The sequence below is a fragment of the Rhinolophus ferrumequinum genome, chromosome 12 (assembly GCF_004115265.2).
Source record: "Rhinolophus ferrumequinum isolate MPI-CBG mRhiFer1 chromosome 12, mRhiFer1_v1.p, whole genome shotgun sequence".
Lineage (NCBI taxonomy): Eukaryota > Metazoa > Chordata > Mammalia > Chiroptera > Rhinolophidae > Rhinolophus > Rhinolophus ferrumequinum.
In genome coordinates, this window is record NC_046295.1 from 30,035,427 (window position 1) to 30,058,835 (window position 23,409).

General features: G+C 41.4%; 1 protein-coding gene across 5 annotated transcripts in view; it reads right to left on the reverse strand.

Moving 5' to 3' along the window:
* Nucleotides 1–411: 411 nt before the first annotated feature.
* KDM4C (lysine demethylase 4C) overlaps nt 412–23,409 on the reverse strand; it is a 347,582-nt gene continuing 324,584 nt past the window's right edge. For 3 of the 5 annotated variants that reach the window (XM_033123278.1, XM_033123280.1, XM_033123279.1), the window contains exons 20-22: nt 9,947–10,066; nt 6,760–6,852; nt 412–1,440 (exon numbers count right to left, since the gene is read on the reverse strand). In XM_033123278.1, coding sequence (XP_032979169.1) covers nt 1,264–1,440; nt 6,760–6,852; nt 9,947–10,066 — 390 coding nt within the window. In that variant the 3' untranslated portion in view covers nt 412–1,263. The remainder of the gene's footprint in view (nt 1,441–6,759; nt 6,853–9,946; nt 10,067–23,409) is intronic. The other 2 variants (XM_033123281.1, XM_033123282.1) reach the window with 2 other exon arrangements.

Below are 23,409 nucleotides of genomic sequence, written 5' to 3' on the forward strand. Positions count from 1 at the left end.
CCTGCCTGTGCTCCACTCCTCGTCTATAAAGTGAGGGGAGGGGTGGCGGATCTATACAGCCTCTTCTAATGGTGTCTGGGATGAAAAGAGCTCCAGACTCCAGGTGCTCAGAGTTCCTCCAGGCCTAGAAGAAGGAGCTGGAAGAAACAGTCCAGCTGGCGCTGTGGGCAGGCAGAAAAGCCTTTACCCCCAATGGTACGCTGGAAATGTTTGGCGATGTGTCCACAGCTATGTAAGAAGTCCATGACAGAAGAAGGGTCTGACAAACCCGGGCACCAGTGTTTCTTGAAAGCCAGCTCCCAAACAAAACTTGTTTTTCTATTGGTTGAAACCTGGACAAATAAGCAAGTCTGAAGACAGAACTGAAGAAAATGGAAATCTTTATTTTTTAAACACTAGTACATTTCAGGCTGTTTTAAAAAGGAAAAATCATATTAATTCAAAACTATGCATCAAAGCATATTTATTTAAACTCTAATTTTACAAACACATAATGAAAGAAACATATTTTATAAATATCTACTTAGAATATGTATTATGAAAAAAAGTGTTTAAAAATAACAGCCCTGGATCTCCCTCTTTAAATATATAAAATTTCCATACAATTTATAAGAATTCTTTCTCAAGAGCCAAAAATTTCACAAAGGCCAACAACTCAGTTCTCATCAGACACAATCAAAAGTAATAGGGATATAAAAAAATGTAAAAGTTCTGTACAAGGGAAATACAGATAGCACACGGGTAAATCTCATTACCATACATGCCATTTGTGTTTTAAAAATGTTTTATAAAAACTGCCATTTAAAACAAATAAGTGAGAGTCCTTCCCTGACTGTGGAAAACGTATAAATTATCACCCTCCCACCTGGGTGTTGAGAATCCCACCTGGGGTCGGGGAGAGAAGTTTCCATGTGTTTCCTGCCAAGGGGCCTAAGCCACATGTGGGGACTCACCTCCTCTGGCAGTGGCTGTTTTGTGTGGGTGACTCACTATTATTTCCTTTCACGTAGAAAAATCCTTTGGGATCACAGAAGACAATTGTTCACAAGTGAAAGCAAGACCAGGGGATGGCTTCAGACTGTTGTATCTAATTAATATGTGTATTTTGCGGTTTGGACAACCAAGCTCTGGGAAGCCTCATTTTCCACTGTCAAGAGACACCCCGTCACCTACCGCAGTGAAACACATGGCACAGCCACATGGCTGTTTCTTCATCTTCCCTCTTCCAGCCCAAGCTGCTCTGTTGCCTGCAGCACGTGCAAACTATTGTCTCTTCTGACATTTCTTCTGGAAAGAGCTCTTCAAAAAAGTGCGATACACGGGGTCATCCACGTATTCATTCTTAAACCTGGAGCTCAGCACTCTTTGTCTCTTTTTCTCCCCTTGGATTATGTCTGTTCCATAAAATGTATCTTCAAATCGCATGTCAGAGGCTGTGGACTAAAATTAGCCAGTGTTACATTGCAGAAGAGCATGGCACTTGCCCGTGACAAAAATGGACAAAGATCTGACCCAGGCAGCTGGGGGTGGGTGCTGAGGTCGGGTCGGCAGCCCAGGTGGAATGGCCCTATGCTGGAGGCTCTGGAATCTTCCTACCTGCTCCAGTCTCCTGCCTCCTTTCAGCCCCACTTGCTTCAGATCTCCAACCCCCAAGGACTTTCCCCCAACACAAGCAGGAGTAAAGTCTTCTCATTTAAATTTCCCTCACTCTCCATCTTTCCTTTGACTCCGGCCCAACCAGATTTTTGAGAAATGTGTTAATAGTCATCTCTAATTCACCCCTATTCCTCTTTACTCTGAGCCTCTGCCCCTGCAGCCTCCCGGAAACTGTCCTTGCTCAAGTCCTAGGTTCCTACGACACTTTTATACCCTAAATTTAGTTGGCTATGCTGTGACCTAACTATTGCTATAAGCTCTCTTCTCTGCCATAAGCCCTTCCTCCTGCTCTTGCTCCTCCTCTGGCTGCTCACTGTTGATGTCTCAGGGGTTCCTTTTTCTTCACTATTTGCTCCACTCTGATGCCCCTGGGGTTCTGCATTTGGCCTTCTCCTCTGCACATATGTTCCCTAGGCCTTCACACCCACACGTATGGCTTCAATTCCTGCATCTACTCCCAGGATGCTGACCTCTCTCACTGCAGTCCAGACCTCCTCCTGTGCTCAAGCCTGCATGTCTAACTGCCCAATGGGCATCTCAGAGTGTTTATCCTAGCAGCACTCCCACTCGACCTGTCCTAAATTGAACTCAGTCTTTCTTCTCCATTGCTGGCCTTCCTATATTCCATAAATAGCACATCTATCCCCATCCATTTAGCTCCACTGATCGGAAAACTAAGTCACAGTAAACTCCCCCTGCCCGACCCTGTCCAGGACCCCTCCCTTCCTGAAGCCCTCTATCTTTTCTTCTTTATCCCTACTGACCCCTCAGTGCAGGCCCTCACACTTCCTCTCCTAAAGCACTGCAACAACTGCTATACCCCCAGGCTATTTTCTACAGAACCACGAGATGAAGTTCTCTAAAAACTTCCTACCGTGTTTCCCCGAAAATAAGACCTAGCCGGACAATCAGCTCTAATGCGTCTTTTGCAGCAAAAATTAATATAAGACCTAGTCTTATTTTACTATAAGACTCAGTCTTATATAATATAATATAATATAATATAATATAATATAATATAATATAATATAATATAATATAATATAATATAATGTAATACCGGGTCTTATATTAATTTTTGATCCAAAAGATGCATTAGAGCTGATTGTCCAGCTAGGTCTTATTTGCGGGGAAACACAGTATGTAGGACTACTTACAATCTTTCAATAGCCCTACTGCCTTCAAGATAACATCCAAGATCCTTCGGCTGGTCCTACATAACCTGGCATAATCCCACCCCATGCTCTGGTCAGACTCAACTGTTTGCAGGTCCTGGCTACACTTTACTGGCTCATTCATGCCTTTCTGTCTTTAGAGGTGCTGTGTTGTTTGCATGGAAGATATCCCTTCTTGGCCACAGCCAAACTTGAGGGCTCCTTTACATGTCAGTGAAATAGAATGCGGGCAGTGGCCGGGACGAGGGGCAGCTAAGTTTCTCCCCATCGGGGGTTCCTTGAAACCCTGAGGGTGAGGATATTAGGGACTAATACTGAATTTTATACATTTTCTCAACATCAAGCAACATGCCCAGCACTAGGTCACAGCTCAGTAAATGTTAGCTGGAGGAAGGAGTGTGGGCCTTTTCTGTTATGCTGAGGTAAAGTCTACATTATAAAGCATTATTTTTGCTTCCTAATTCCCTACTGTTTTGCCTCCTAAAATATGTTCCCAACTTGTTTTCACTGAGTTGGATCACTTCAAATACACCACTGTGCAGTGCATCTTACTGTGTCACTGAGGCCACCTCCCTTAGTTGGTGACAAAGGCAGAGTCCAGCTTTTAGGGCTTGAAAACACATCGTCAATCGTGAAGAAGAGACAAACAATGGAATAGTTACAAAGAAGCTCGGAAACTACTAAATGGACCCAAGGGCACAGCTGGACGTGTTTCCTGCCAGTTAGCAGCCAGTTATCCAGGGTAACCGACGGCCTCCACAGGCCACCACACACTACCCTTGTTTCGCTTGGGAGACCACAGGTTGTTTGGGCATTCTCTGCCAGTAGGAGAAAACACTTGTTTCATTCATTCTCCTCAAAGTACTTCCTCTGAGTAATCTTTCCCTTTTGTAAGTGCTAAAGTTATCAAAGAAGAAAATAAAACATCTATGAAAGTGTTGCCACCGTGTGAGAACAGCAAAAGTCAGCCTCTCAAACACAATAATAAAACCGATTTACCAGTAGCTCTAGTTAATTATGCACCGTTGCTATGGTTATTCTGTGAGACAATAAAAGGTAATGGGGCTGTTTCTGAAGTTAGTGGGAAAGAACTCAGCACAATCACCGAGGTGGACTGCTGACTCTCTTGAAAAAATTTCTTCCCAAGTCAGTGTGTGTCTGGGTGAGCACAAGTCATTAAAACAACGTAGGCCTCCCAGCGAGGGCTGCTAACCCACCCCTCCTTAAAACACACAAAGAGATTTCTCTGGTCATAAAATATCTTCCATCAATGAGTTTTTCAATTAGATTTGTTTTCACCAACTGGAAAAAAAAATGGCAGTTATAGCCAGACTAACCAAGGGCCAGAGGGTTATACACCAACCTAAGGAAAAGCTGGTCTGCGACAACAGAATCGCGTAAGTTTTTGATTCAATAAAAACTGAGGTGGCGAGCTGGATTTAGTGACTGTGAACCTTTGTTCCTGAAGATATTTTCTACTAGGCTCAACTGTTTGACATAACAGGCTACATTCAGAGTATTTATGTGATTTTTCACTGCCATTTTCTCATTAAAATTTTTTTTCTTTGAGATTTAAAAAAAAAAATTGTTGAATGTTGGTGTAATTGTTCAGAGACATGGACCTTAAAAAACTCAGAAGCTGAGTTCAAACAAAGCTACATGGGAAGACACCCTAGTATTGGAACCAAATCTATTGTGGAACAAAGAGATTGTGATCAGAGCAGAAAGCAAAAAGATTTCTTTTACTGCGATTAGGAAATAGCATTTGAAATCTGCAAGACCCAGCTGATACTGTGTTCCCCCGAAAACAAGACCTAGCTGGACCACCAGCTCTAATGAGTCTTTGGAGCAAAAATTAATATAAGACCAGGTATTATATTATTATATTACATTATATTATATATTATATTATATTATATTATATATTATATTATATTTATTATATTATATTATATATTATATTATATTTATTACTATTCTATCTATATATTCTATATATTTATTATCTTATATTATCCCCGGTCTTATATATAGTAAACCTAAGACCAGGTCTTATATCAATTTTTGCTCCAAAAGACGCTTTAGAGCTGATGGTCCGACTAGGTCTTATTTTTGCAGAAACACGGTAGGATGCTTCACCATACATGGATTAAAAAAAGTCAAAAGACCTGAGAGATTTTCAGAGGGCAACCTACTCCATTTCCCACCCTCGAAATCTCTAGATAATTAAAAACAAGTGTTTTTTTAATTAAAAAGAATAAAAGGAGGTAGGAGAGGGAGAGGCGGGAGAACCCATAGAAGACAGGAGCCTAGATGAGAGGCAGGCAACCATCTACAGCTGCTTGAAAAGATAGTTGTTCTCAAGAGATTTCAAGACCTAGAACACTGACAAAATAATTATTCAGGTTTTTAGGTCTTTGTTAGGATTTAGCGGCTAGCTTCACATTAGGAATATTTGATTTTCTCTTTCCCTGCAGTTTATCATCGGTGGTTAACCTGCTTTCCAGCGTGTGGTCCCCTCTGTGACCCTGCGGGTGGGTGGCAGCAGTACTATTACTACCACTCTTCTTCTGACTATTTCACTTTGAAGGACCTTCCTGTCAAGGATGCAGCTGAGAAGGAAAGTCAATTCACACCTGATACAGTTGTCTATTCTCAGGATCCCACCTGACAGGAAACGAGTGAACTGAACACAACTGAACATTTAACCCATGGATTTTCCAAATCAATCCATGGTAACTCTATCACAGCAGAAAGATGTATCATAAGCATGCACAATCTTGTTAGTAGAAGCAACTAACTCAAAGTAAGGGTGCCATTTATTCAGGAAAAAAAATTCATTTTCATCAGAAAAATCCCATTCATTCGAATTTCCCTGTTTGGTATTTATCATTTTGCAGATGCAGTAGATGAAATTCTAAATGAGTAAAACTGACTTCATTTCAGGGTCCACTAAATATTTTATGATACAATAATGAAAACTAAGTTATTGTGAGTTATATTTTTTAACAACTTCAGCTTTGATTATTTTTCCATGTTTATTAGTCTTTTAACGGTATGTATACAGGGCTTGAAACTAATAGCATTTTCGTTTTTACAAAACTGCTTTAGTATTCCCACAACTAATATTTGGGCTTTCTTTATTCCTTTTGTTATAAAAGTGAGAGCTTTGTTTAATTATGAACTGATACAAACATTAATGAACTTCTGACAAGTTATTCAGCTTTTTAGGTCTTTGTTAGACCTGTAACAGAAGAAAGGAAGAGAAGTTAACTTCCCCATTAGCTAAGTTAATCAGTATATGATAAGGCTATAGGAAACCACACATTCACTTACGCCGAGTCCCCTCTAATTTACTACCGTGTTTCCCCGGAAATAAGACCTAGCTGGACCATCAGCTCTAATGCATCTTTTGGAGCAAAAATTAATATAAGACCTGGTCTTATTTTACTATAATATAAGACCGGGTCTTATATAACATAATATAATGTAATATAATACTGGGTCTTATATTAATTTTTGCTCCAAAAGACGCATTAGAGCTGATTGTCTGGCTAGGTCTTATTTTCGGAGAAACACAGTACTGAAAACTTTTCCTTTAATATTGCTTCTACTCACAAGACTGTAAATGCCTGATGGCTCTCTGTATGCCCCCAATGCCTTGCATAGACAGAGCACAAATTCAACAACTATTTTCTGTATGCCAATAAATGGTAACACAAAGAAGCATCATCTGACCTCATTAGAAAGAAACATAAGGAACCTATTGTGGTTTCCCTGTTTTGGGTCAAATAAGGGAAAAGTTGCATTGGCTTTCTTCAAAATCAATCCAGAAGCCTAAGCATGTTTCCTGCGGTACTTGGGATACAGCGGGAGAGGATGAGGGAACCACAGGGCAGAGCCCAGAGTGGCACTAGGCAGCACTTACAAAACGAGCTTTCACTCTCTTGGGTAACTCTTCGTCCAAAGTGTATATGTCCTCTCTCTTCATTGCTATCTGGGATCCATCTTCAAATTCAACCTAATGAAAAATAAGACATCATAACAGATGTTAAAAAACAAACAAGCACTGACCAATTTTTTCAGGGTTCCAACTAACTACATTAAAAAGGATGAAGCAGAATAAACGAGGGAAGGAAGAAAAAACAGCTAACAGCCAAGGAAGGAAGAAAAGGCCTTTCCCGTATCAAACTAAGAACAAAAGATGTTTTCATACAAGCTAAAATTCTTGAAAATGAGTGTCTTGGAATATGTGACATGAAAACTTTATCCCCACAGCACAAAGAAAAGTAGCTGTTGCTCAAATAATTTCTCAGAACCTGAGACTGTGGCCAATTTAGCAGTAAGACAGGCTGGACTACCGTTTGTTTCTTTAAGAGGCTCTGACAACATAAAAGGGAGGACTGTTTCTCTACAAGAAAGAAATGATACCTTGACATTTGTATAATAATCCTCCCAGAAAAAATAATTTTGCATGTTCTTACAGAGCTTTAACATTCAAAACTCACTTTTGTCAATTTCAACCAACTGGCCAGGAAAATCCCAGGTTCCAGCCTCATTATGTGTAAACCACACTAATGCGCAAAAATACAATATTATTACCCAAAATAAAAATGCTTAAAACTTTTTCAATCTTATCAAATGGCAGCAATAATTTCATAAAGTTCCCCCCTCCCCAACATTTTAGATTTTGTCAAAGAAAAGGGTATAGGTGACACTGGCTACCAGACCTCTAGAGCATCAAGGAGAAATTCATCAAATGCCCTATTCAAAGCGATTGTTCTTAGTTCAGGTTCAATCCCACGTGAACTCTTCTAGGAGAAAACAACAAAAGGGATGCAAACAGGGTAGAATATCTAATAGTCCTAACTCTCAACCATTGATGATATTTTTGAAGTCCCTACTTGTCTGTTTGTTTGAATTCTTTACTTTTAAGAAATAAAAGTATGCTTGTACTTGTAGTTAAAAGGTAAGTTAATGCATGGAGGTGAGATCTATGTTAATAAAAAATATTATAATTAAATATATAATTAGACTTATTATCCATGTCCTGCTCATGTTTGATTAAGCTGAAACAAAAGGATGGAATTAGGTGTCAGACACCGGAAAACTCTCCCTGTTACTTCCCAGAAGGCTGAGGTGGGAAGGATTTTCTTCCTGGCCTTGTTTGAGCAGGACGGTTTCTTCAATATTTAATTAGGCCAAGGTGTCATCTCCTTTATAGAATTTGATCACATTGCTAGAACCACTTGTGCCTAACTTTTTCCTGTTTTAGATCATTTGAAAATTCTAAAAGAGAAAAAAGGCAACTATAAAACTAAAAGAGAGTATGCTACGGTGACCAACTGTCCTGGTTTGCTGGGGACCGAGGGGTCTCCCAGGATGCAGGACTTTCAAGGCTAAAATCAGGACTCTCCCTGACAAGCAGGCATGGTTGTTCACTGTAGCTGGGACAGAGCTGAGAGCAAATTCTGGCTTTTCTCTTTACAAGCTGTGTGCTCTTAAACAAATTATTAAATTCAGTGAGCCCTTTTGCCCTCGTTTGTAAAATAAGAGTAAAAAACACCTATCTTATAGGGCTACTGTAAGGGTCAAAACATGTATGTACTTAGGATACTTATCACTGTGCAGTAGGTATTTTAGTTACGCCTGTTTGTGTAAAAACCTTTGCTTATTCAATGGTGAGGTTGAATTAGACATAAAACACAAAATGATCTCAAAAGGCCACTTGCTTTAATGAGGAATTTTAAACTACTCGTACTTGAGAGACATTTTAATATTAGTCTCAACTTTTTCATTAAGTCTATAAATATGCCCATAGTTCTATGTTGATAGACTATCATAAAATCAACTGAAGTTAACACACTTATTACTAATTAGCCTGAATTGCAACATCCTCATTATGATACTTTTATAATGTAGCAACTAACTCTGTTACATGTGAGATGCTTCACTTTTGCATTTATTGTTTAATTAATGTAATTATTTTCTGTTGAATTACGTAATCATGCTTCTTTCCTAGGAGTCTCCAATATTACCAGGCTGTCTTATGATTTTAGTCTAACTTTGGACATTCTGATGCAAAGAAGATCTAGCACCTACTCTATTAATCTGCAACTTAACATTGTCATTAATACAAACAGGAAAATGGCCTAAAGGCCATTTTACACACACACACACACACACACACACGTCCCCCGCCCCTTCCCCACTTCCTTGGGTTTTTCTAGAGCTGAAAAAATGTCTCCGCCCTGTTTTCCAAACTTCTTTGAACACTTTTCATTATACTGTGCTCCAGTTCCTGATGCAGTGTCCTATAACGTACTCTTCCATTTAAGCCCTTGCCCCTTATCGGTCTTCTAACACCTCTGCTGAAACTGGCAATCTTATCATTCTTAAGCTGTTTTTAACTTAACAGCCTGAGCCTTTTGCTTTTTCTCCCTTTACTTCAATCTTCCTGTTTAAAGTCTTTTTGAAGGAATATAAACGCACTTGTGCAGTCCGTGCTGTTTTCCTTATCAGAGTTTAACTCAATCTCATTTTTGATAGGGATACAATTCATTTTTAATTGTACACAGACTCTTTAATGGAATGTAGAGTTCCCTAATGAACGGAATGTCCAGAGGATAGCTGCACTCTTCATTAAACAAGCACTCCTTTAAGTTTGGGTGTACGAATGTTCACATCTGTACCAGTGCACTATTAGTTTAGGTTTGCTGAGACGCCCAGTGGGGTATGTCTCTCAGGCAAAAGCCATCAATTCAGGGGCTGTTGGTTGATGAACTGTCATTATTGTCTTGCCTTATGGAGGGACAAACAAGCCAGTCAGGCTCTTCCCGTATAATGAAAACACAGGAAAGTAGCCTGGCATCCAGTTGCTTATCTTTCCAGTCTAACAACAGTCTTACCATTCATCAAATGTTATTAGGGTTTCCCAGTGTCAAACATGGTAATAAAACTCCAATATCTGGGTCATCAGACATCAAATCTTTGCCTCTTTTATAAAATAAGAAGTGCCAAACTGATGTGACTTATTGATCAGCAGCACACTGGATCTACTCCCTCTGGCTTCTCCTGTCCAGCTCAGCAAGCATCACACACCAGGCAGCACTCACCTGGTACATGTGGGCCACGTTCAGTCCCAGGTATTTGGCCCCATAGAGCTTGCCATCGGGCCACTTGACTTGGACGACTTCTCCCTCGGCGGGAGGGCCCAGCTTCACACAGTCTCGGCTCTACGGAGTAAACAGAGACAGGCTTTTCAAGGCAAGTGTCTAAGTGACTGTATTTAGAACTTAGCAAATGATGAACTCCTGGCAATTAAAAGGAGTTATTGCCTCTGTGTTTTATGGATTATGATCTTCCATGGGTGTTCAGGGGAAGAGATATGAGCCAAAGGAGTACTTAAAGATTCAGCCTACATCATAAAGTTGCAAAGGAACCACCATAATCCAGGCAGGGAAAAACAGCAGCATTTACACATTTGCTATCTGACAAAGAATTGTTCAGACGGTGAGTAAAATATGCATAAAAACTGCTTTAGCTGAGAAACAGACCAGCTAAAGATTTATAACACCTGACATTTATGTAGCATTTTGCAATTAACAAAATGCTTTAACATACATCTCATTTGATTCTCATAATCACTCCATGAAGTAGGCAGAGATTATTAATTATCCCATTTTATTGACAAGGAAACTGAGCCTCTGAGGTAGCTCCTTGAAATTGTCATTACTGCTGGAGGAGTGAGGCTGAATAGGAGAATTAAGAGCTGAGGACACCCAGGTAAGAAGTGGGGTGGGGAAAGAAGTATAGTGAGGTGGGAACTGGTAGGCCCTGATGAAGAAGCAGAGAAAAGGAATGCAGGGAGCTTCTGTAGCATGGCTGGTGAGGCTGGGAGCGATGTGTCCTCTTTGGCAGGACTCTTCTGAAGACCCTTGGACCTCCCCCAACAGGCACTCTTCTGCCGGCATCTCCCATTAAGTGACTAGCCCACTTCCTTCCACAGGGAATCACTGTGACAGCCATAACCAGTCTTCTCACTTCAGATCTTCTACTCAACACTGCCTCCCCCGGAGGCAGTAATTCAGAGCAAATTCCCCAGTAGTTCATCCTGGAAGGTGCTTTTTTGGAATAGAGGAAGGGGTACGGGTAAAATCATAGAGCCATAGTTTATAAACTCTTAAATTTATGTGTTCAGTATGGCACAATAAAATTTTAATACAAAGGAATTATACACTTGACTACTTTGGTAAGATTTTTGCATTTTTAGCAATTCGTGTTTTGCTAATATTCGTATTTTACTGATGAAGCCAATCTGACTGTCTGAAATGCACACTTGACCAATTAAGCTACAAATACAGACAGGGCATGGTTCTGTGGTTTAAACGAGAGGCACATACAGGAAATATTTAGTTGTTTATGATTAGAAATCCACCATGTATTACTTTTCATTATTAACAGAAATTCTGCATTTTAAGAGAGCAGCCATTCTATCGTTGGGGTTGGAGTACACATGAAAGGCTCAACTATTCATTTTTCTCTCTACAGGCTATGCTTCCATTTAGAGCTATAAGCAAAGAAAAAACCTGTGTGCTCAGAGGCCCTGGAGAACTGACAGTCTACATCTAACTTAGTCCAATGAAAGTAAGTTTATTTTGGGCCATCATAATATTTGACTTCGGGCATGCAGAACTGAAAGGGCAGGCGATAGAAATGTATTCTACATATGCCCTTGGGTTCTCACCTCACTTTCCATTTTCCTTCCAAATGGGCACGTGGTACTAAGAACACCGGAAGGTATAGCTTCTAAATACACACTGTCCGGTCTCCTAGAGCAGGAAGCCACATCAGCTGTAGAATAACTTGGAGCAGAATCCTGGATGCTTTGGAGATGCTGTGGGGGTGGGGAAGAACTCGAATTTTGCTCTGCTCTTTCCCCAGAGAGGAGATGGCGGTGTCCTGCATCACCTGTCACTAGGAGGCCTGTCTAATCCCCAGGTCCACTGTTGGGAAACCTGTCTGCCCACAGATGTAAGCCACGCTCTACAGGAACTGCTTTATTCATAACAAAGGAGATATTTTTAATCTCCAAATTGACTCCTTTGTCTCTCTATATTGCTCTCCCTTGGACAGGATGATAAGTTCTATTTATTAGGCCCTTCTTCAATCTCAATAGAGATAAATGAAGGCCTCAGGGAATTATGGAAGCTCCACTCCCCATTTACTAACCCACCAAATGGGAGAGTTAGTCTGACAGATTTAATCTGCAAAAAACGTTTTCTAACTTTCAAAAGCACTCTCCCAAACAAATCCTGACTTCCAGTTTTAGGTACCGTATCACCAAGTCTGGCAATGGACTTAGCAGAAACACGTCCTTAGCTGGCTGTCTGTAGTCCCCTCACCCCACTGCTTCCTCTCACTTTCATGTAATCTTCTTTACTTACCTTCCTTAATTTCAAACAAGTAAAAGCAGCTGCAAAACTGTCATTCTGCCGAGCGTTTGACATCATCCTCCTTGGCATATGCCATCACTTTGGCTCAAACAAATTCTTATGAAAATTGTTTTAAAAATGTAGCCTAAGCAAAGTTTAAAGTATACTTGAGGTATTTATCATAAAAACATAGCTTTATTAATGAACTAAGTGTATGCAACTTTACCGAATGAGAAACAATTCTTTTTTTTTAAAAAAGTGTTTGAAAACTAAATGTCTAAGATACAGTTTGCTACCTTTCTTGCTAATTGTCAATCAACCCTTTACTGACAATAAATCCTAATTCGGCATTGAAAAGGCCTACCCTCAAAGGGCTCCTTCTGACTCAGCCACAACCTGCTTTGCTCCTTATCAGCCAAAGATAAATTTGTACTCTTCCAAGTCAAAATCAAGGAAAGATGCTTCAGTTTGCTTTCTCAGTGTTCTTGCTTTCAGAACTCTTTCTTTGCTTTATTCATAGAAGAATAAAGAAAAATAAGCAACCAACCACATGACGTACACTCGTTGTGGAGCTCTCCCCCACACTGCACCACCAGGAGACACTATTCTTCACCAGACTGCCGACCTTCTCACCCTTTAAGTGGATCTACTTGATTTTCATTCAGTAGATATTATTCATTATTTACATATAATTTTCATTCAGTAGGTATTATTCATTATTTACACCACAGCTACTTCCCAGATGGGTTTAAGGCAGCCCACAATAAAACACAAAAGAGTTATTTCTGTAACATCTAGTTTCCTCCATAGAGAAATGGTTTCAATTCATCAGCTGCCTGTAAGTTTGAGTTTGCCGAAACTTTCTGTGACTAGTTTCTATACTCTACAGAGTATAAAGCATTTAAAATGCAATGGAACCAGGATCATCAGATCATGTGGGCTGATGAGAAGTTGAAAGATTTGCTATGTAGCAAATCTCCAAAGTAGAAGCTGCTGGGTGGCCTCAAAATTGTTGCAATCACTAATACAATATCTATTTACTGACCACTGGAGGAGTCAACAATGTCCAGATCCCAAGCTAGGGACAGGCAGAGGGCATCCTGTCCATATTGGAGGCCTGTCACACCGAGCCCCACGGCTGTGTCATGGGGACAGAGTCCCAGAGAGCAGTTTCCAGGCTCTCGGCCTCACGTGGAAAGGTGCTGGCTCGGTTATTAGATGGCCATTAGCTGTAATCAGATGGCCAGGTGCTGTGGCTGGGTGGCCATCAGCTGTTACCAGTTAGCCATTAGCCTCTAATATAACTGCCATGGCTACACTAGGGAGTTGGTTGGTTGGTAGAGAAGCGGACTGCGGATTGCGGCTGGCAGGTGCAGTTGGCAAGCGCATTGTGGATCCTACTTCCTGTGTCTTGCCCGGCCACCAGCGAGACTGGGGTGTGAGAAGACCCCTCGTTGGGGTACTGGAGGATGTTTGCTTTTGTGTCCGTGAACTCCCCTATCTATGGCTCCATTGTTGTTCCTTTTTGGCCTCACCATATCCTGTGTTTTTGTGGGGGGAGCGGGAGCTGAGTCGCTGCATGACATGTGTGGAGTGGGGGCCTCATGAGTTCTTGAAAGGGCTGAAATCTTTGTGGAATACATCAGCATAGGCCCCCATGCTCACTTCTGCCAGAATAGAACCTCTTTTATTTGAATTATACATTGGGTTTCTGAGTAAGATTTCATGTGGAAAAAAAGGTTTCTGTTGAAAATAAAAGGTCTGAAAAAATAAAATAAAATGTCCAAAAATTAGGGTGTTTAGTTTGTGGAACACCACAGCTTGTGGACTGCCCTCTCTCTGAAAGGTCTTCAGCTGGCTCACATCTTCCTGGGCTGTGCACAAGGAATCAGACAACAGAGCAAAGCCTCTCGGTCCCAACCACAGGGACACACACAAGTGAGAATTCCAGCCTCCTCTCACCATAGTTCTACGTGACCTGGGTGTTTTGGTTTTTTTTAAAGCATCCTAGAATTTGAGCTGTATTATATTAAAGGATGTAAAGTGCTAAGGGGGTCTTTCCTAATGCAGTTTGTAATGTGTTATTGGAGAAAGTAAACACCTTTGCTGGAAAATTATATGCATTAAAAACCTTGACTAATGCATTTTTCTCAGTTGCTGTCTAGACCCTCGAAAGCAGTTTGCCTTCACCTGACATACATAGCTGTTTACCATTTGTTGTATTGCCTCCAGGGATGTGTAAACTCCCCTAAAATCTGCCAGAATCCTGTCCACAGGGACACAGGTGTCTGGAGCTGCCACCAAGCTGGTAGCTAAAGTACTAAATAGACGATGTGAAAATAATAATCACAGTCAAGAGTGGACTTTTGGTTATGATTAAAGGACTGAGATGGATCATCAATCCAGGCAAGAGGCCTGTTTCATGTCGTATCACATTCCTGCCAAAGTCTGGGCCAAACTCCTACACTTGTACCACCAACTATAGAGAAAAGCTCAACTGCCAGTCTGATTATTTGAGTCCTGAAGTCATGCTCTTGGAACTCTTACTGGGCCCTCTGAAATGGACTTCTCCAAGCTGCTGTTCTTGAATGTTGTCTGTCATACCACCCTCCTCCCCACCACGCCCACCTCTACTCTTATCAAGTATAAGTCACAGAACAGGCAGCCCTGTCAGTCCAGCCACACCAGATAAAGACATAGTACATGAATTCACAATAGTTAATCCACATATAATTTGGAGCATGTGACCCTTGGGAAAAATGCTTACGTGAGGGGTGGGGGGCAAACTGACGGCAGCAGCTGCTGGCATTTTGAAGGATAAGCACCTGCTCAATACTGGACTCTGGCAGGAATTAACAAGACTGACTAACAGCCAGGTACCAATCGTACTGGCTATCTGTCATTTGATTGGCTGCCCAGCACCTGAACCCCCTTTCTCACCTTCAGAGTCTCAGGGGAAGGCAGAACTGACCTGCCATTATAGATGCTGGAAAATGCCAGATACTCCTTTGCCCAGCTTCCCTGGCAGCAGACATGGACAGGGGCTTGGCCAGCTGGCTGTACCTGCCCAGGAGGTAGAACCTTTGACCAGAGATACAGAGAAACAGTACAGGAGACAATGTTCTCAGAACACGGCAATAGCAGCAGCATCCACGTGCCGATGGCAGAGCCCAGGTTAGGCTGACCACACAAGGGGAGGTGGCCATGTGCTTCCTGGATTCGGTCTGTACACACACACACACACACACACACACACGCACACACACACACAGTGCCAAAAGTATATATATACATTTTAAGAAAGGAAAAAATTGTATTAAAATTATGCTGATGGTAACCACTTTGAGCAACTCTTGTAATTGCAGAAGTCAAATGTGACTTGTATTCATCTTTTGTTATAGGTATATATTGAGTATTACAATTTTAATACAGTTTTTTCCTTTCTTAAAATGTGTATATTTTTTTTGGTACCCTCTGTGTGTACACACGTACACACACACACACACACACATGAGGTCTGATACTTAAGTTTGCGAACTTGTTGCAACGGTGTTGCTAACCTTTTTTGATATCAGAGGGATTATTCATTATGAATTTTGTACCAACTGGACAAACAGTTAACCAAGTTTACTACTTGGAAGTGCTGAAAAGGCTACGTGAAAAAGTTAGACAACTTGAACTTTCGCCAACAATTCATGGTTCTTGCATCACGACAATGCACCAGCTCGCATGGCACTGTCTGTGAGGGAGTTTTTAGCCAGTAAATAAATAATTATATTGGAACACCCTCCCTACTCACCTGATCTGGCCCCCAGTGACTTCTTTCCCTGAAGATAAAGGAAATATTGAAAGGAAGACATTTTGATGACATTCAGGACATCAAGGGTAATAAGACAACAACTCTGAAAGCCATTCCAGAAAAAGAGTTCCAAAATTGCTTTGAAGGATGGACTAGGTTGCTGGCATCAGTGCATAGCTTCCCAACGGGAGTTCTTTGAAGGTGACCATAGTGACATTCACCAATGAAGTATGCAGCACTTTCTCTAGGATGAGTTCGTGAATTTAATTGTCAGACCTCCTGTGTGTGTGTGTGTGTGTGTGTGTGTGTGTGTGTATAATTTTTCTCACAAATACAATCATTTTGCTTTCACATGAGTGCACAACCAAGCTCTCTCAAAAGAGGCCAATAAGGCTGCCTTTTGTGAACAGCTCAGGAGTGCAATTTATGCCATGTTCCTTCACTCATTCCACAGAATTTGGAGGGGAGGGGTCTTTGTTTTATTGTGGTAAAACAGATATAAAATTCACCATTTTAACCATTTTCAAGTATATATTTCAGTTGCCATACATGTATTCACAATGTTGTACAACCATCACTACTTTCCTGTCCAGAAAGTTTTCATCATCCCAAGCTGAAATTCCATAGCCATTAAACCCTAACTCCCGTTTCCCACCCCCAACCCCATTCTAGGAAGTAATCACAATTCTATTTTCTGTCTCTATGAATTTAACTATTTTAAGTATCTCGTATAAGTGAAATAATACAATACTTGTCTATTTGTGTACATGTATAATTTTATACCTTGCTATTTATCACCTGTAATTACAGTATGAGTATCTTCTTAAGTTATTATCATTCAAAAACTCCATTTTACTGGCAGAATATGCACAACACTTATAGATATTCCACAGTTAATTTAAACACTTTCCTACTGTGAGATATTTAGGTCATCTTATTCCCCCCATCATATATAATGTTATTGTATATTTTTCTCCATGAATCTTTGTCCAAATAACTGACAATTCTTAGAATAGACTCCTAGGGCAGGAATTATATTACTTGGTAAAAAGTATATAAACTATTTATAAAGTTGATTTCATTAGCTCTGAAAAATTCAACATCAGACTCATTTCTCTAGTGCAGTAAATCTCATCTTCCCCACCACAGAAAATTCTGATTCAGCGGGTCCAGGGTAGGGGCCAAGCTACACGCCGTCCTGAGCAATGTGAGGCTCAGCCAGACTGAGAAGCACTGCGCGAGAAGTTCATCTCCCAAATTGCACTGAACACCCTGAACATAAAGACACAATTAATTCCAGGCCGCTTCCTCTGACTGTCGCGTTTCTGCAGTGAGAGCCTTCTAATCTACCTGACAGAAAACTTGGAAAGCTCCTGCACTGAGGTATCTTAACTAAGTCCTGTGCTAGTTATGAAACGCTACCAGCTTTTAGGATAATGCATTCAAGCCAACCTGTTTCCACACTGATACTCACTATTCTGGGAAAACTCCAAGTCTGATGTCCATGTTTCCTTTTTATTGTTTTTATTTTGTTTTTAAGGGACACACACACACACACACACACACACACACACACACACACACACTCTTTCTCTACCCAGAGATGCTCTAGTTGTCCTAAGTTGGAGCAATGCCCTCCTTATTCCCTCAAACAGCTAAATTCTTTTCCACCAGCCACACTTCACCAATATCCTGACACTGAACCATCCCTATCTTCTAAAAGACAGTGTCTTCTTCACAGAAAGAATAGCACTGACATTAGATGAATTCCTGAGGGCCACCTAGTTTACTGGTACATGCTTTTCCCCTTCTGCTATGAGCCAAGAGTGAACAAACACATGCCTGGTAAAGGCACTGAGGTCGAGATGGAGGTTGTTTTCTGAAAGTTACTACAGCATTAAGCGTCAGAAGGTTTATTTCTAAATGAAGTCACATCCTTATGTTATTAGAAATAGATGAGATTCTGGCATGCAAAAGCTTTAAATGGCATAGAAAGTAAAAAGTTAGGCAGTTTCTTTTGGAAATTAACTTTCTGGTTCGTTTTGAAGTGAGGGAGCATAGTAAAGTCACTTACCAGAATCAGGGGTGACCCTAGGGAGCTGACCTGACTGAAAAGGCTTGTGAGAGATGGAGGAGGTGGCGGGCATGTGTGGGCATAAGGGATTAGTCGCACGGCTCTGAAATACCAAGAAAGGGTTCTCTTCATTCTTGGAATTGGAGAGTATGAATGGAACTGAAAGGCTCATTTACTTACCAATTACCACCTTTGAGAGAGACCCTGCCCCTCCTGTTTTCTGTCCTTTCTTTCGGGCCTTTACTCCCTTGCTCTGGCATATACTGAGTGTCTCCTCTGTGCCTGGCACTGAGCTCAGCTTTGGGAAAACAGACAAAACTGGTCCTTTCGAAGTCCTTTCTCCCCAGGAATTCAGAGTCCCGTTGGGACTGCGAACATATACATGAATATCTGCCACACCAGGTACCGTATATGATAACACGGAGGTAGCAACTCTCTGTCCACGACTCACTCCTATGACATCAACTGCATCTAGCAGGTTCCCCTGTGGTTAACCAAAATTCCTCATGCCTTCCCTCAGTGTTAAATCACCCTCCATGTGAACTGAATTAATCACAGAGTCCCCATTTGAAACTCTCCTACACTTACCTGCCTAGGTAAGCTGTGGTGAGGGCAGTAAGGTAGCGCTTAGACGGCTGCCACAGGGAGGAGTGAGCTGGCAGCTCCAGGAGCGCTTTGCAGGGATGGAGGCTGGAGGCTCTGGCATCAGCAACTTGATTTTGCTGGGGCTCCCCCGGGTGGTCAGGCTGTTGCACTGGCTATGCTGTGTGGTGTGGCCAGGCTCGGAGAATGGAGCTGCAGCCCTGAACCCCTTCTCTCCCTCTCAAGAGTGTCCTGGATGATCCCGCCCGTGATCCCAGAGCCGATGCCCTATCACACCAGGAGCCAAAACACAAAGTCTTTCAGTTCAGCTCCTAAAAGCCTTTGCTATGCAAACTCCTCAACAAGGAGATTTATACGTTTAAAAGCTTTTGGATACTTCTTTTTAGATCTTCTTTCAATAACCTCTCCTTTGCTAAAGGTATGGAAGATATGTACCACCCAAGTGTTGCTAGGAGCCTTGTGCTTAGGGATCCTCTGACAAGGAGCTGACTGCAAATTACGGGCCAGCACCAGCACCGATAATAACCACAACCACCGTAACAAACAGGCCAAGGGTTTATTATGTGCTGGGCACCACCCCAACTGCTTTATACATTATACTTCCATAATGCCAATAATAATCTGAGTATTTATCTCAAATTTATGGATAAGGCAACTGGTGTCAGCCCCCTTGCCCAGGATTGCATGACTGTCTGCTACACCTCCGGGGCTTCCCACCTTGGAAAGACAGCCAACGGCATTTCGAAGGACTGCCCTGAGCTGGCTGCATCCTCCTCCTGTTTTTCCCGCAGACACTAATATGTAAGGGCTCTAGGACTATCACTCCTCAGACTCAAATAATGGGCAAGAGTTCCATCTATACAGAACAGATCTTCCCTCTTTTTATAGTTGTTGGCAGAGGCTAACATATATGAAGGGAACAAAATATTTATAATGTCAATAAAAATTTATGTCACAAAATGGAGAAAGATAGGCTTGAGGTGAATATCTCTGTAGTGGTTTCTAAAATTCAACATCAGTTCCAAAAGCTGAGAAAAGAAAGATGAAAGGAAATATAAAGATAAGGCTTGTGGGGAAAGAAGGCTGCCCTGTGGTCACACGCCACACCAGGGAACTCAGGTCAGGACAGCAGTGTGGGGCCAGCGTCCCGCCCCCCACCCCACCACCCCCGTCAGAGTCCCATCCTGCTCCACAGTGTATGTTCTACCTTCCACATGCATGCTTGGCTTACACGGGATGTGTCATTTTGAAAGCACAGACTAGTGCTTCCAAGGTTCGGAGTCACACAGCCTGGGGTCAAAGGGCTGTTGTCATCAGGCACATGCTATCTGACCACCTCATGTCGTGGTCTCCTCATCAATCAAATGGAGATGGTACCACAACCTTACCAGGTTGCCGGGGAGAATTAGAGCTCATAGATTTAAAAGGAGAGAACAGAAAAGCAAAGCACAGTGACTGACAGCTGGTGAGTTTGAAGTGAACTGTGATTGACTATAATTCATATCAACAGGGAACATCTGGAGGGGAAGAAGGAGGGGACGAAAAACCTTGGGAGAAGGTGACCCTTGGGATTTAAAATTGTGAGGGAATGACACAGTGAGAAGCCAATAACTGACTGTAGAAGATGATCAGACCATATTATCCTATTTGAAATCCAAAACAACCCAGCCGGTTAGGTAGGCAGGTATCATCCTCTATACAGGTAAAGAAGCACTTGATGTGTCACGCAGCTAGGATGCAGGCAGTGGGGCAGCCAGTCACTCAACATGCAATTTTCAAGCATCTCCTGTGCTCTAGGATTAGTAGTGAGAAAAACAGATGTTTTTTTTTTTTTTTTTTACTTCATGCCACTCTAGTGGAAAATGAAGGCATTAAAATAAAAAATAAATTAAAAAGATAAGTGTAAGAACTCCAATGTCATAGAAGTACCGTGGAAAGCAGAAGCATTTAACAGAAAGATGATTAGCACTCTATGTGGTTATTATATCCCAGAGAGCTCCAAGATGGGACATGGAAGAACAAAAATGAAATTGTGACACAAGAATCTGAAAGAATCCAGATAAAGAAAATCAAGGAAAACAATTCATGATATAAAGAATTATTGGAAGGCTTCAGATCTTTTTAAAAAATAACTTTTTTTCTGATTATAAAAATAAAACATGCTCATATGGAAACTGTAAGAAGGTGATAAAGTTGAAAATCATAATCACCCATGATTACACTCTCCAGAGATAATCAGTAACATTTTGATGCATTTCCTTTGAGGATTTTTCCTTTGCATATTTATATTTTTAAATATAGTTGGGATCATACTATATACACAATTTTGAGCCTGATTTTTCATTTATCATATTGTGCTGTTAAATATCCTCTGAAAATGATTTTTAATAGCTGCATAAATAATTTATTTAACCTTCCCCCTAGCTGCATTGGTAAGTATTCAATGGTGAGATCAAAGGAACAAAGAGCTCGCATGTTTGCATGGTCAGATTGGATTTCGGGCACTGTGTTCTCACATCTGAGAGCAACACTTTGAGTGGGACACTGTCCAAAAGATTTCATCCTGAGTGTCCTGGAGGAAGAGCACTCTGAAACCACTTTGTTTTCATTAAATCATTCATCCCTTCCCACAACAAACTATGTATTAAGTGATTGAGGCAGGAGAACATTTTGTTTGGATTTGAGAAGACTTAGGAGGAAACTGATAGCTCTCTATAGGCATGGAAAGAGCTGTGAGTGAAGAGAGAATGGGTTTCTTTAGTGTTGCTCTAGAGGTCACGAACTAAGACTGACACTTGGAGTATTTCACAGGCAATATTTAGACTCCACACAAAGAAGCCAATGCTTCCTAATAATGATAGCAATAAATTGGTAGTGAACCACTTGTTCAATACAGGGCCTGAGAACCATTCGCCAGGGGTATGGAAGAGGAGACTTGCCACAGTGGGTGGGAGCTTGAGGGCGTCACAGCAGAGGATCAGGGGAGGGAACAGGTGGTTTAAGGCTGTGGTGGGAGGGGACTGCACATTTACCCCAAGGCTGTCTTATTTATGCAGCCGCCCTGAACTGAATCATGGCTGCCCAGAACTCCTAGACAAGAGACACCTTGGTTCAGAGTCTCTTATTGAACAACTTGTCCAAGTCTCACTGGCAGTTACGGGCGGAGCTAGGATTATGGTTCCTACATTTCTCAAGTCCTGGTCTAGTGCTCTTCTTCTTTCACCAGTGTTAGGAATGGAGTATGCAAAAGAATGGAAAAAATATCAGATATACAGGGACAACTATCATTTCCCTTAATCTAATTTCAGTCACTCTCTGGCTACACTCCGTTAGCTCTTTATAATATCAGCTTCCTCCATGGCCGAAGAAAGGAAGCATCTTTCTGAATCAACACCCCAAAGAGGAGACCTACTCATTCAGCACTACCTTGTTCTCTAGTGGGCACATAAGAAGGTTTTAACTTAATCGGGTGACTTCCAAATGGGTAGAAATGATGAGACAGGTGAGTGGGTCTCAGCCTACTGCTGTGGAAAAGGCTTTTAGGAAGTTTCTGTAGTAAAATGTACAACTGCAAAAAGACCTCCTTGTGTATAAAAATATGTCAAGGATTAATTATTCCTGGGCTGCGGCCTAAGATGGCCTGGCCCTCTAACCTCCAAATGATACTGCAATATACAAATGACGTGCCATGTCATAGTGTGGGGTTGTTGTTCAAATAAACAGCCACTTTCCAGATCTTGGCCTCACACAGCCCAATAGACGGTCGTTAAGGCCTGGAATCGAGAAAGGGGAATGCCTGTGTGCAAAAGAGTGGATGGCTGGGCCGGGGCACATTCCAATACTTACAGTCAGAGACGATTATGAATAACCCATTGCTTGTCTCCCTTGCCAGAATCAAGAGGCCTATGGGATCCTCTAGGCCAAATGTCCCCACTTTAAAGAGAAAGACTGAACAATGAAATGACCTGCACAGAGTCAAAACTCACCAAGAGATGGCTATAATTTAATTTCATTTTGCATTTCACAGCCCAGCAGTACAACGTTTTGCACAAAAGAGTAACATCTGGATAGGATTTTAAATAGAGGATTAAAAAGGAAAATCAGGTAGGGGTGAAAACAAATGAAAGGATTTGTAAGAACATGATTTGTCAAAAAATGTCAGCTCATATTATGTTAAATTCAGAAGCAGAGGAGTCCTGAAGTGTATGCGTATACACACACACACACACACACACACACACACAGTAATCAGAATTTCCTCAAAGTTGCAAATGTGCCTGAGCATAGCAATTAAAATGTGAGCAACTCTATCTTATAAATACTTTCCATGTGAGCTACTGCTTCTATCTCTGTTAATTTAACATGTTCTTCCTCTCAGGTTTAATGCAAATGCATACACTTAAACCATCGTGTTCACAGCAGACTTCCTTATGAAGAACAGGATGTGTGTAATTACTACCAGCTTATTTCCACAGAGGCTACAGTCTGTCACAAATGGTAGACAGATAAATAAGACGGTTGAGGAGAGGATAATGCTCGATCTGTTTACTCAACATTATTACCCTTAAAGGGAAGGCAGAAATTTCAGAAACTCCCCCAAATGATTCTTGTGTTGTCAAAGGACTGTCAAATCCAAATAACCTTAATGTGAAATTAAGGAGAAGTTTT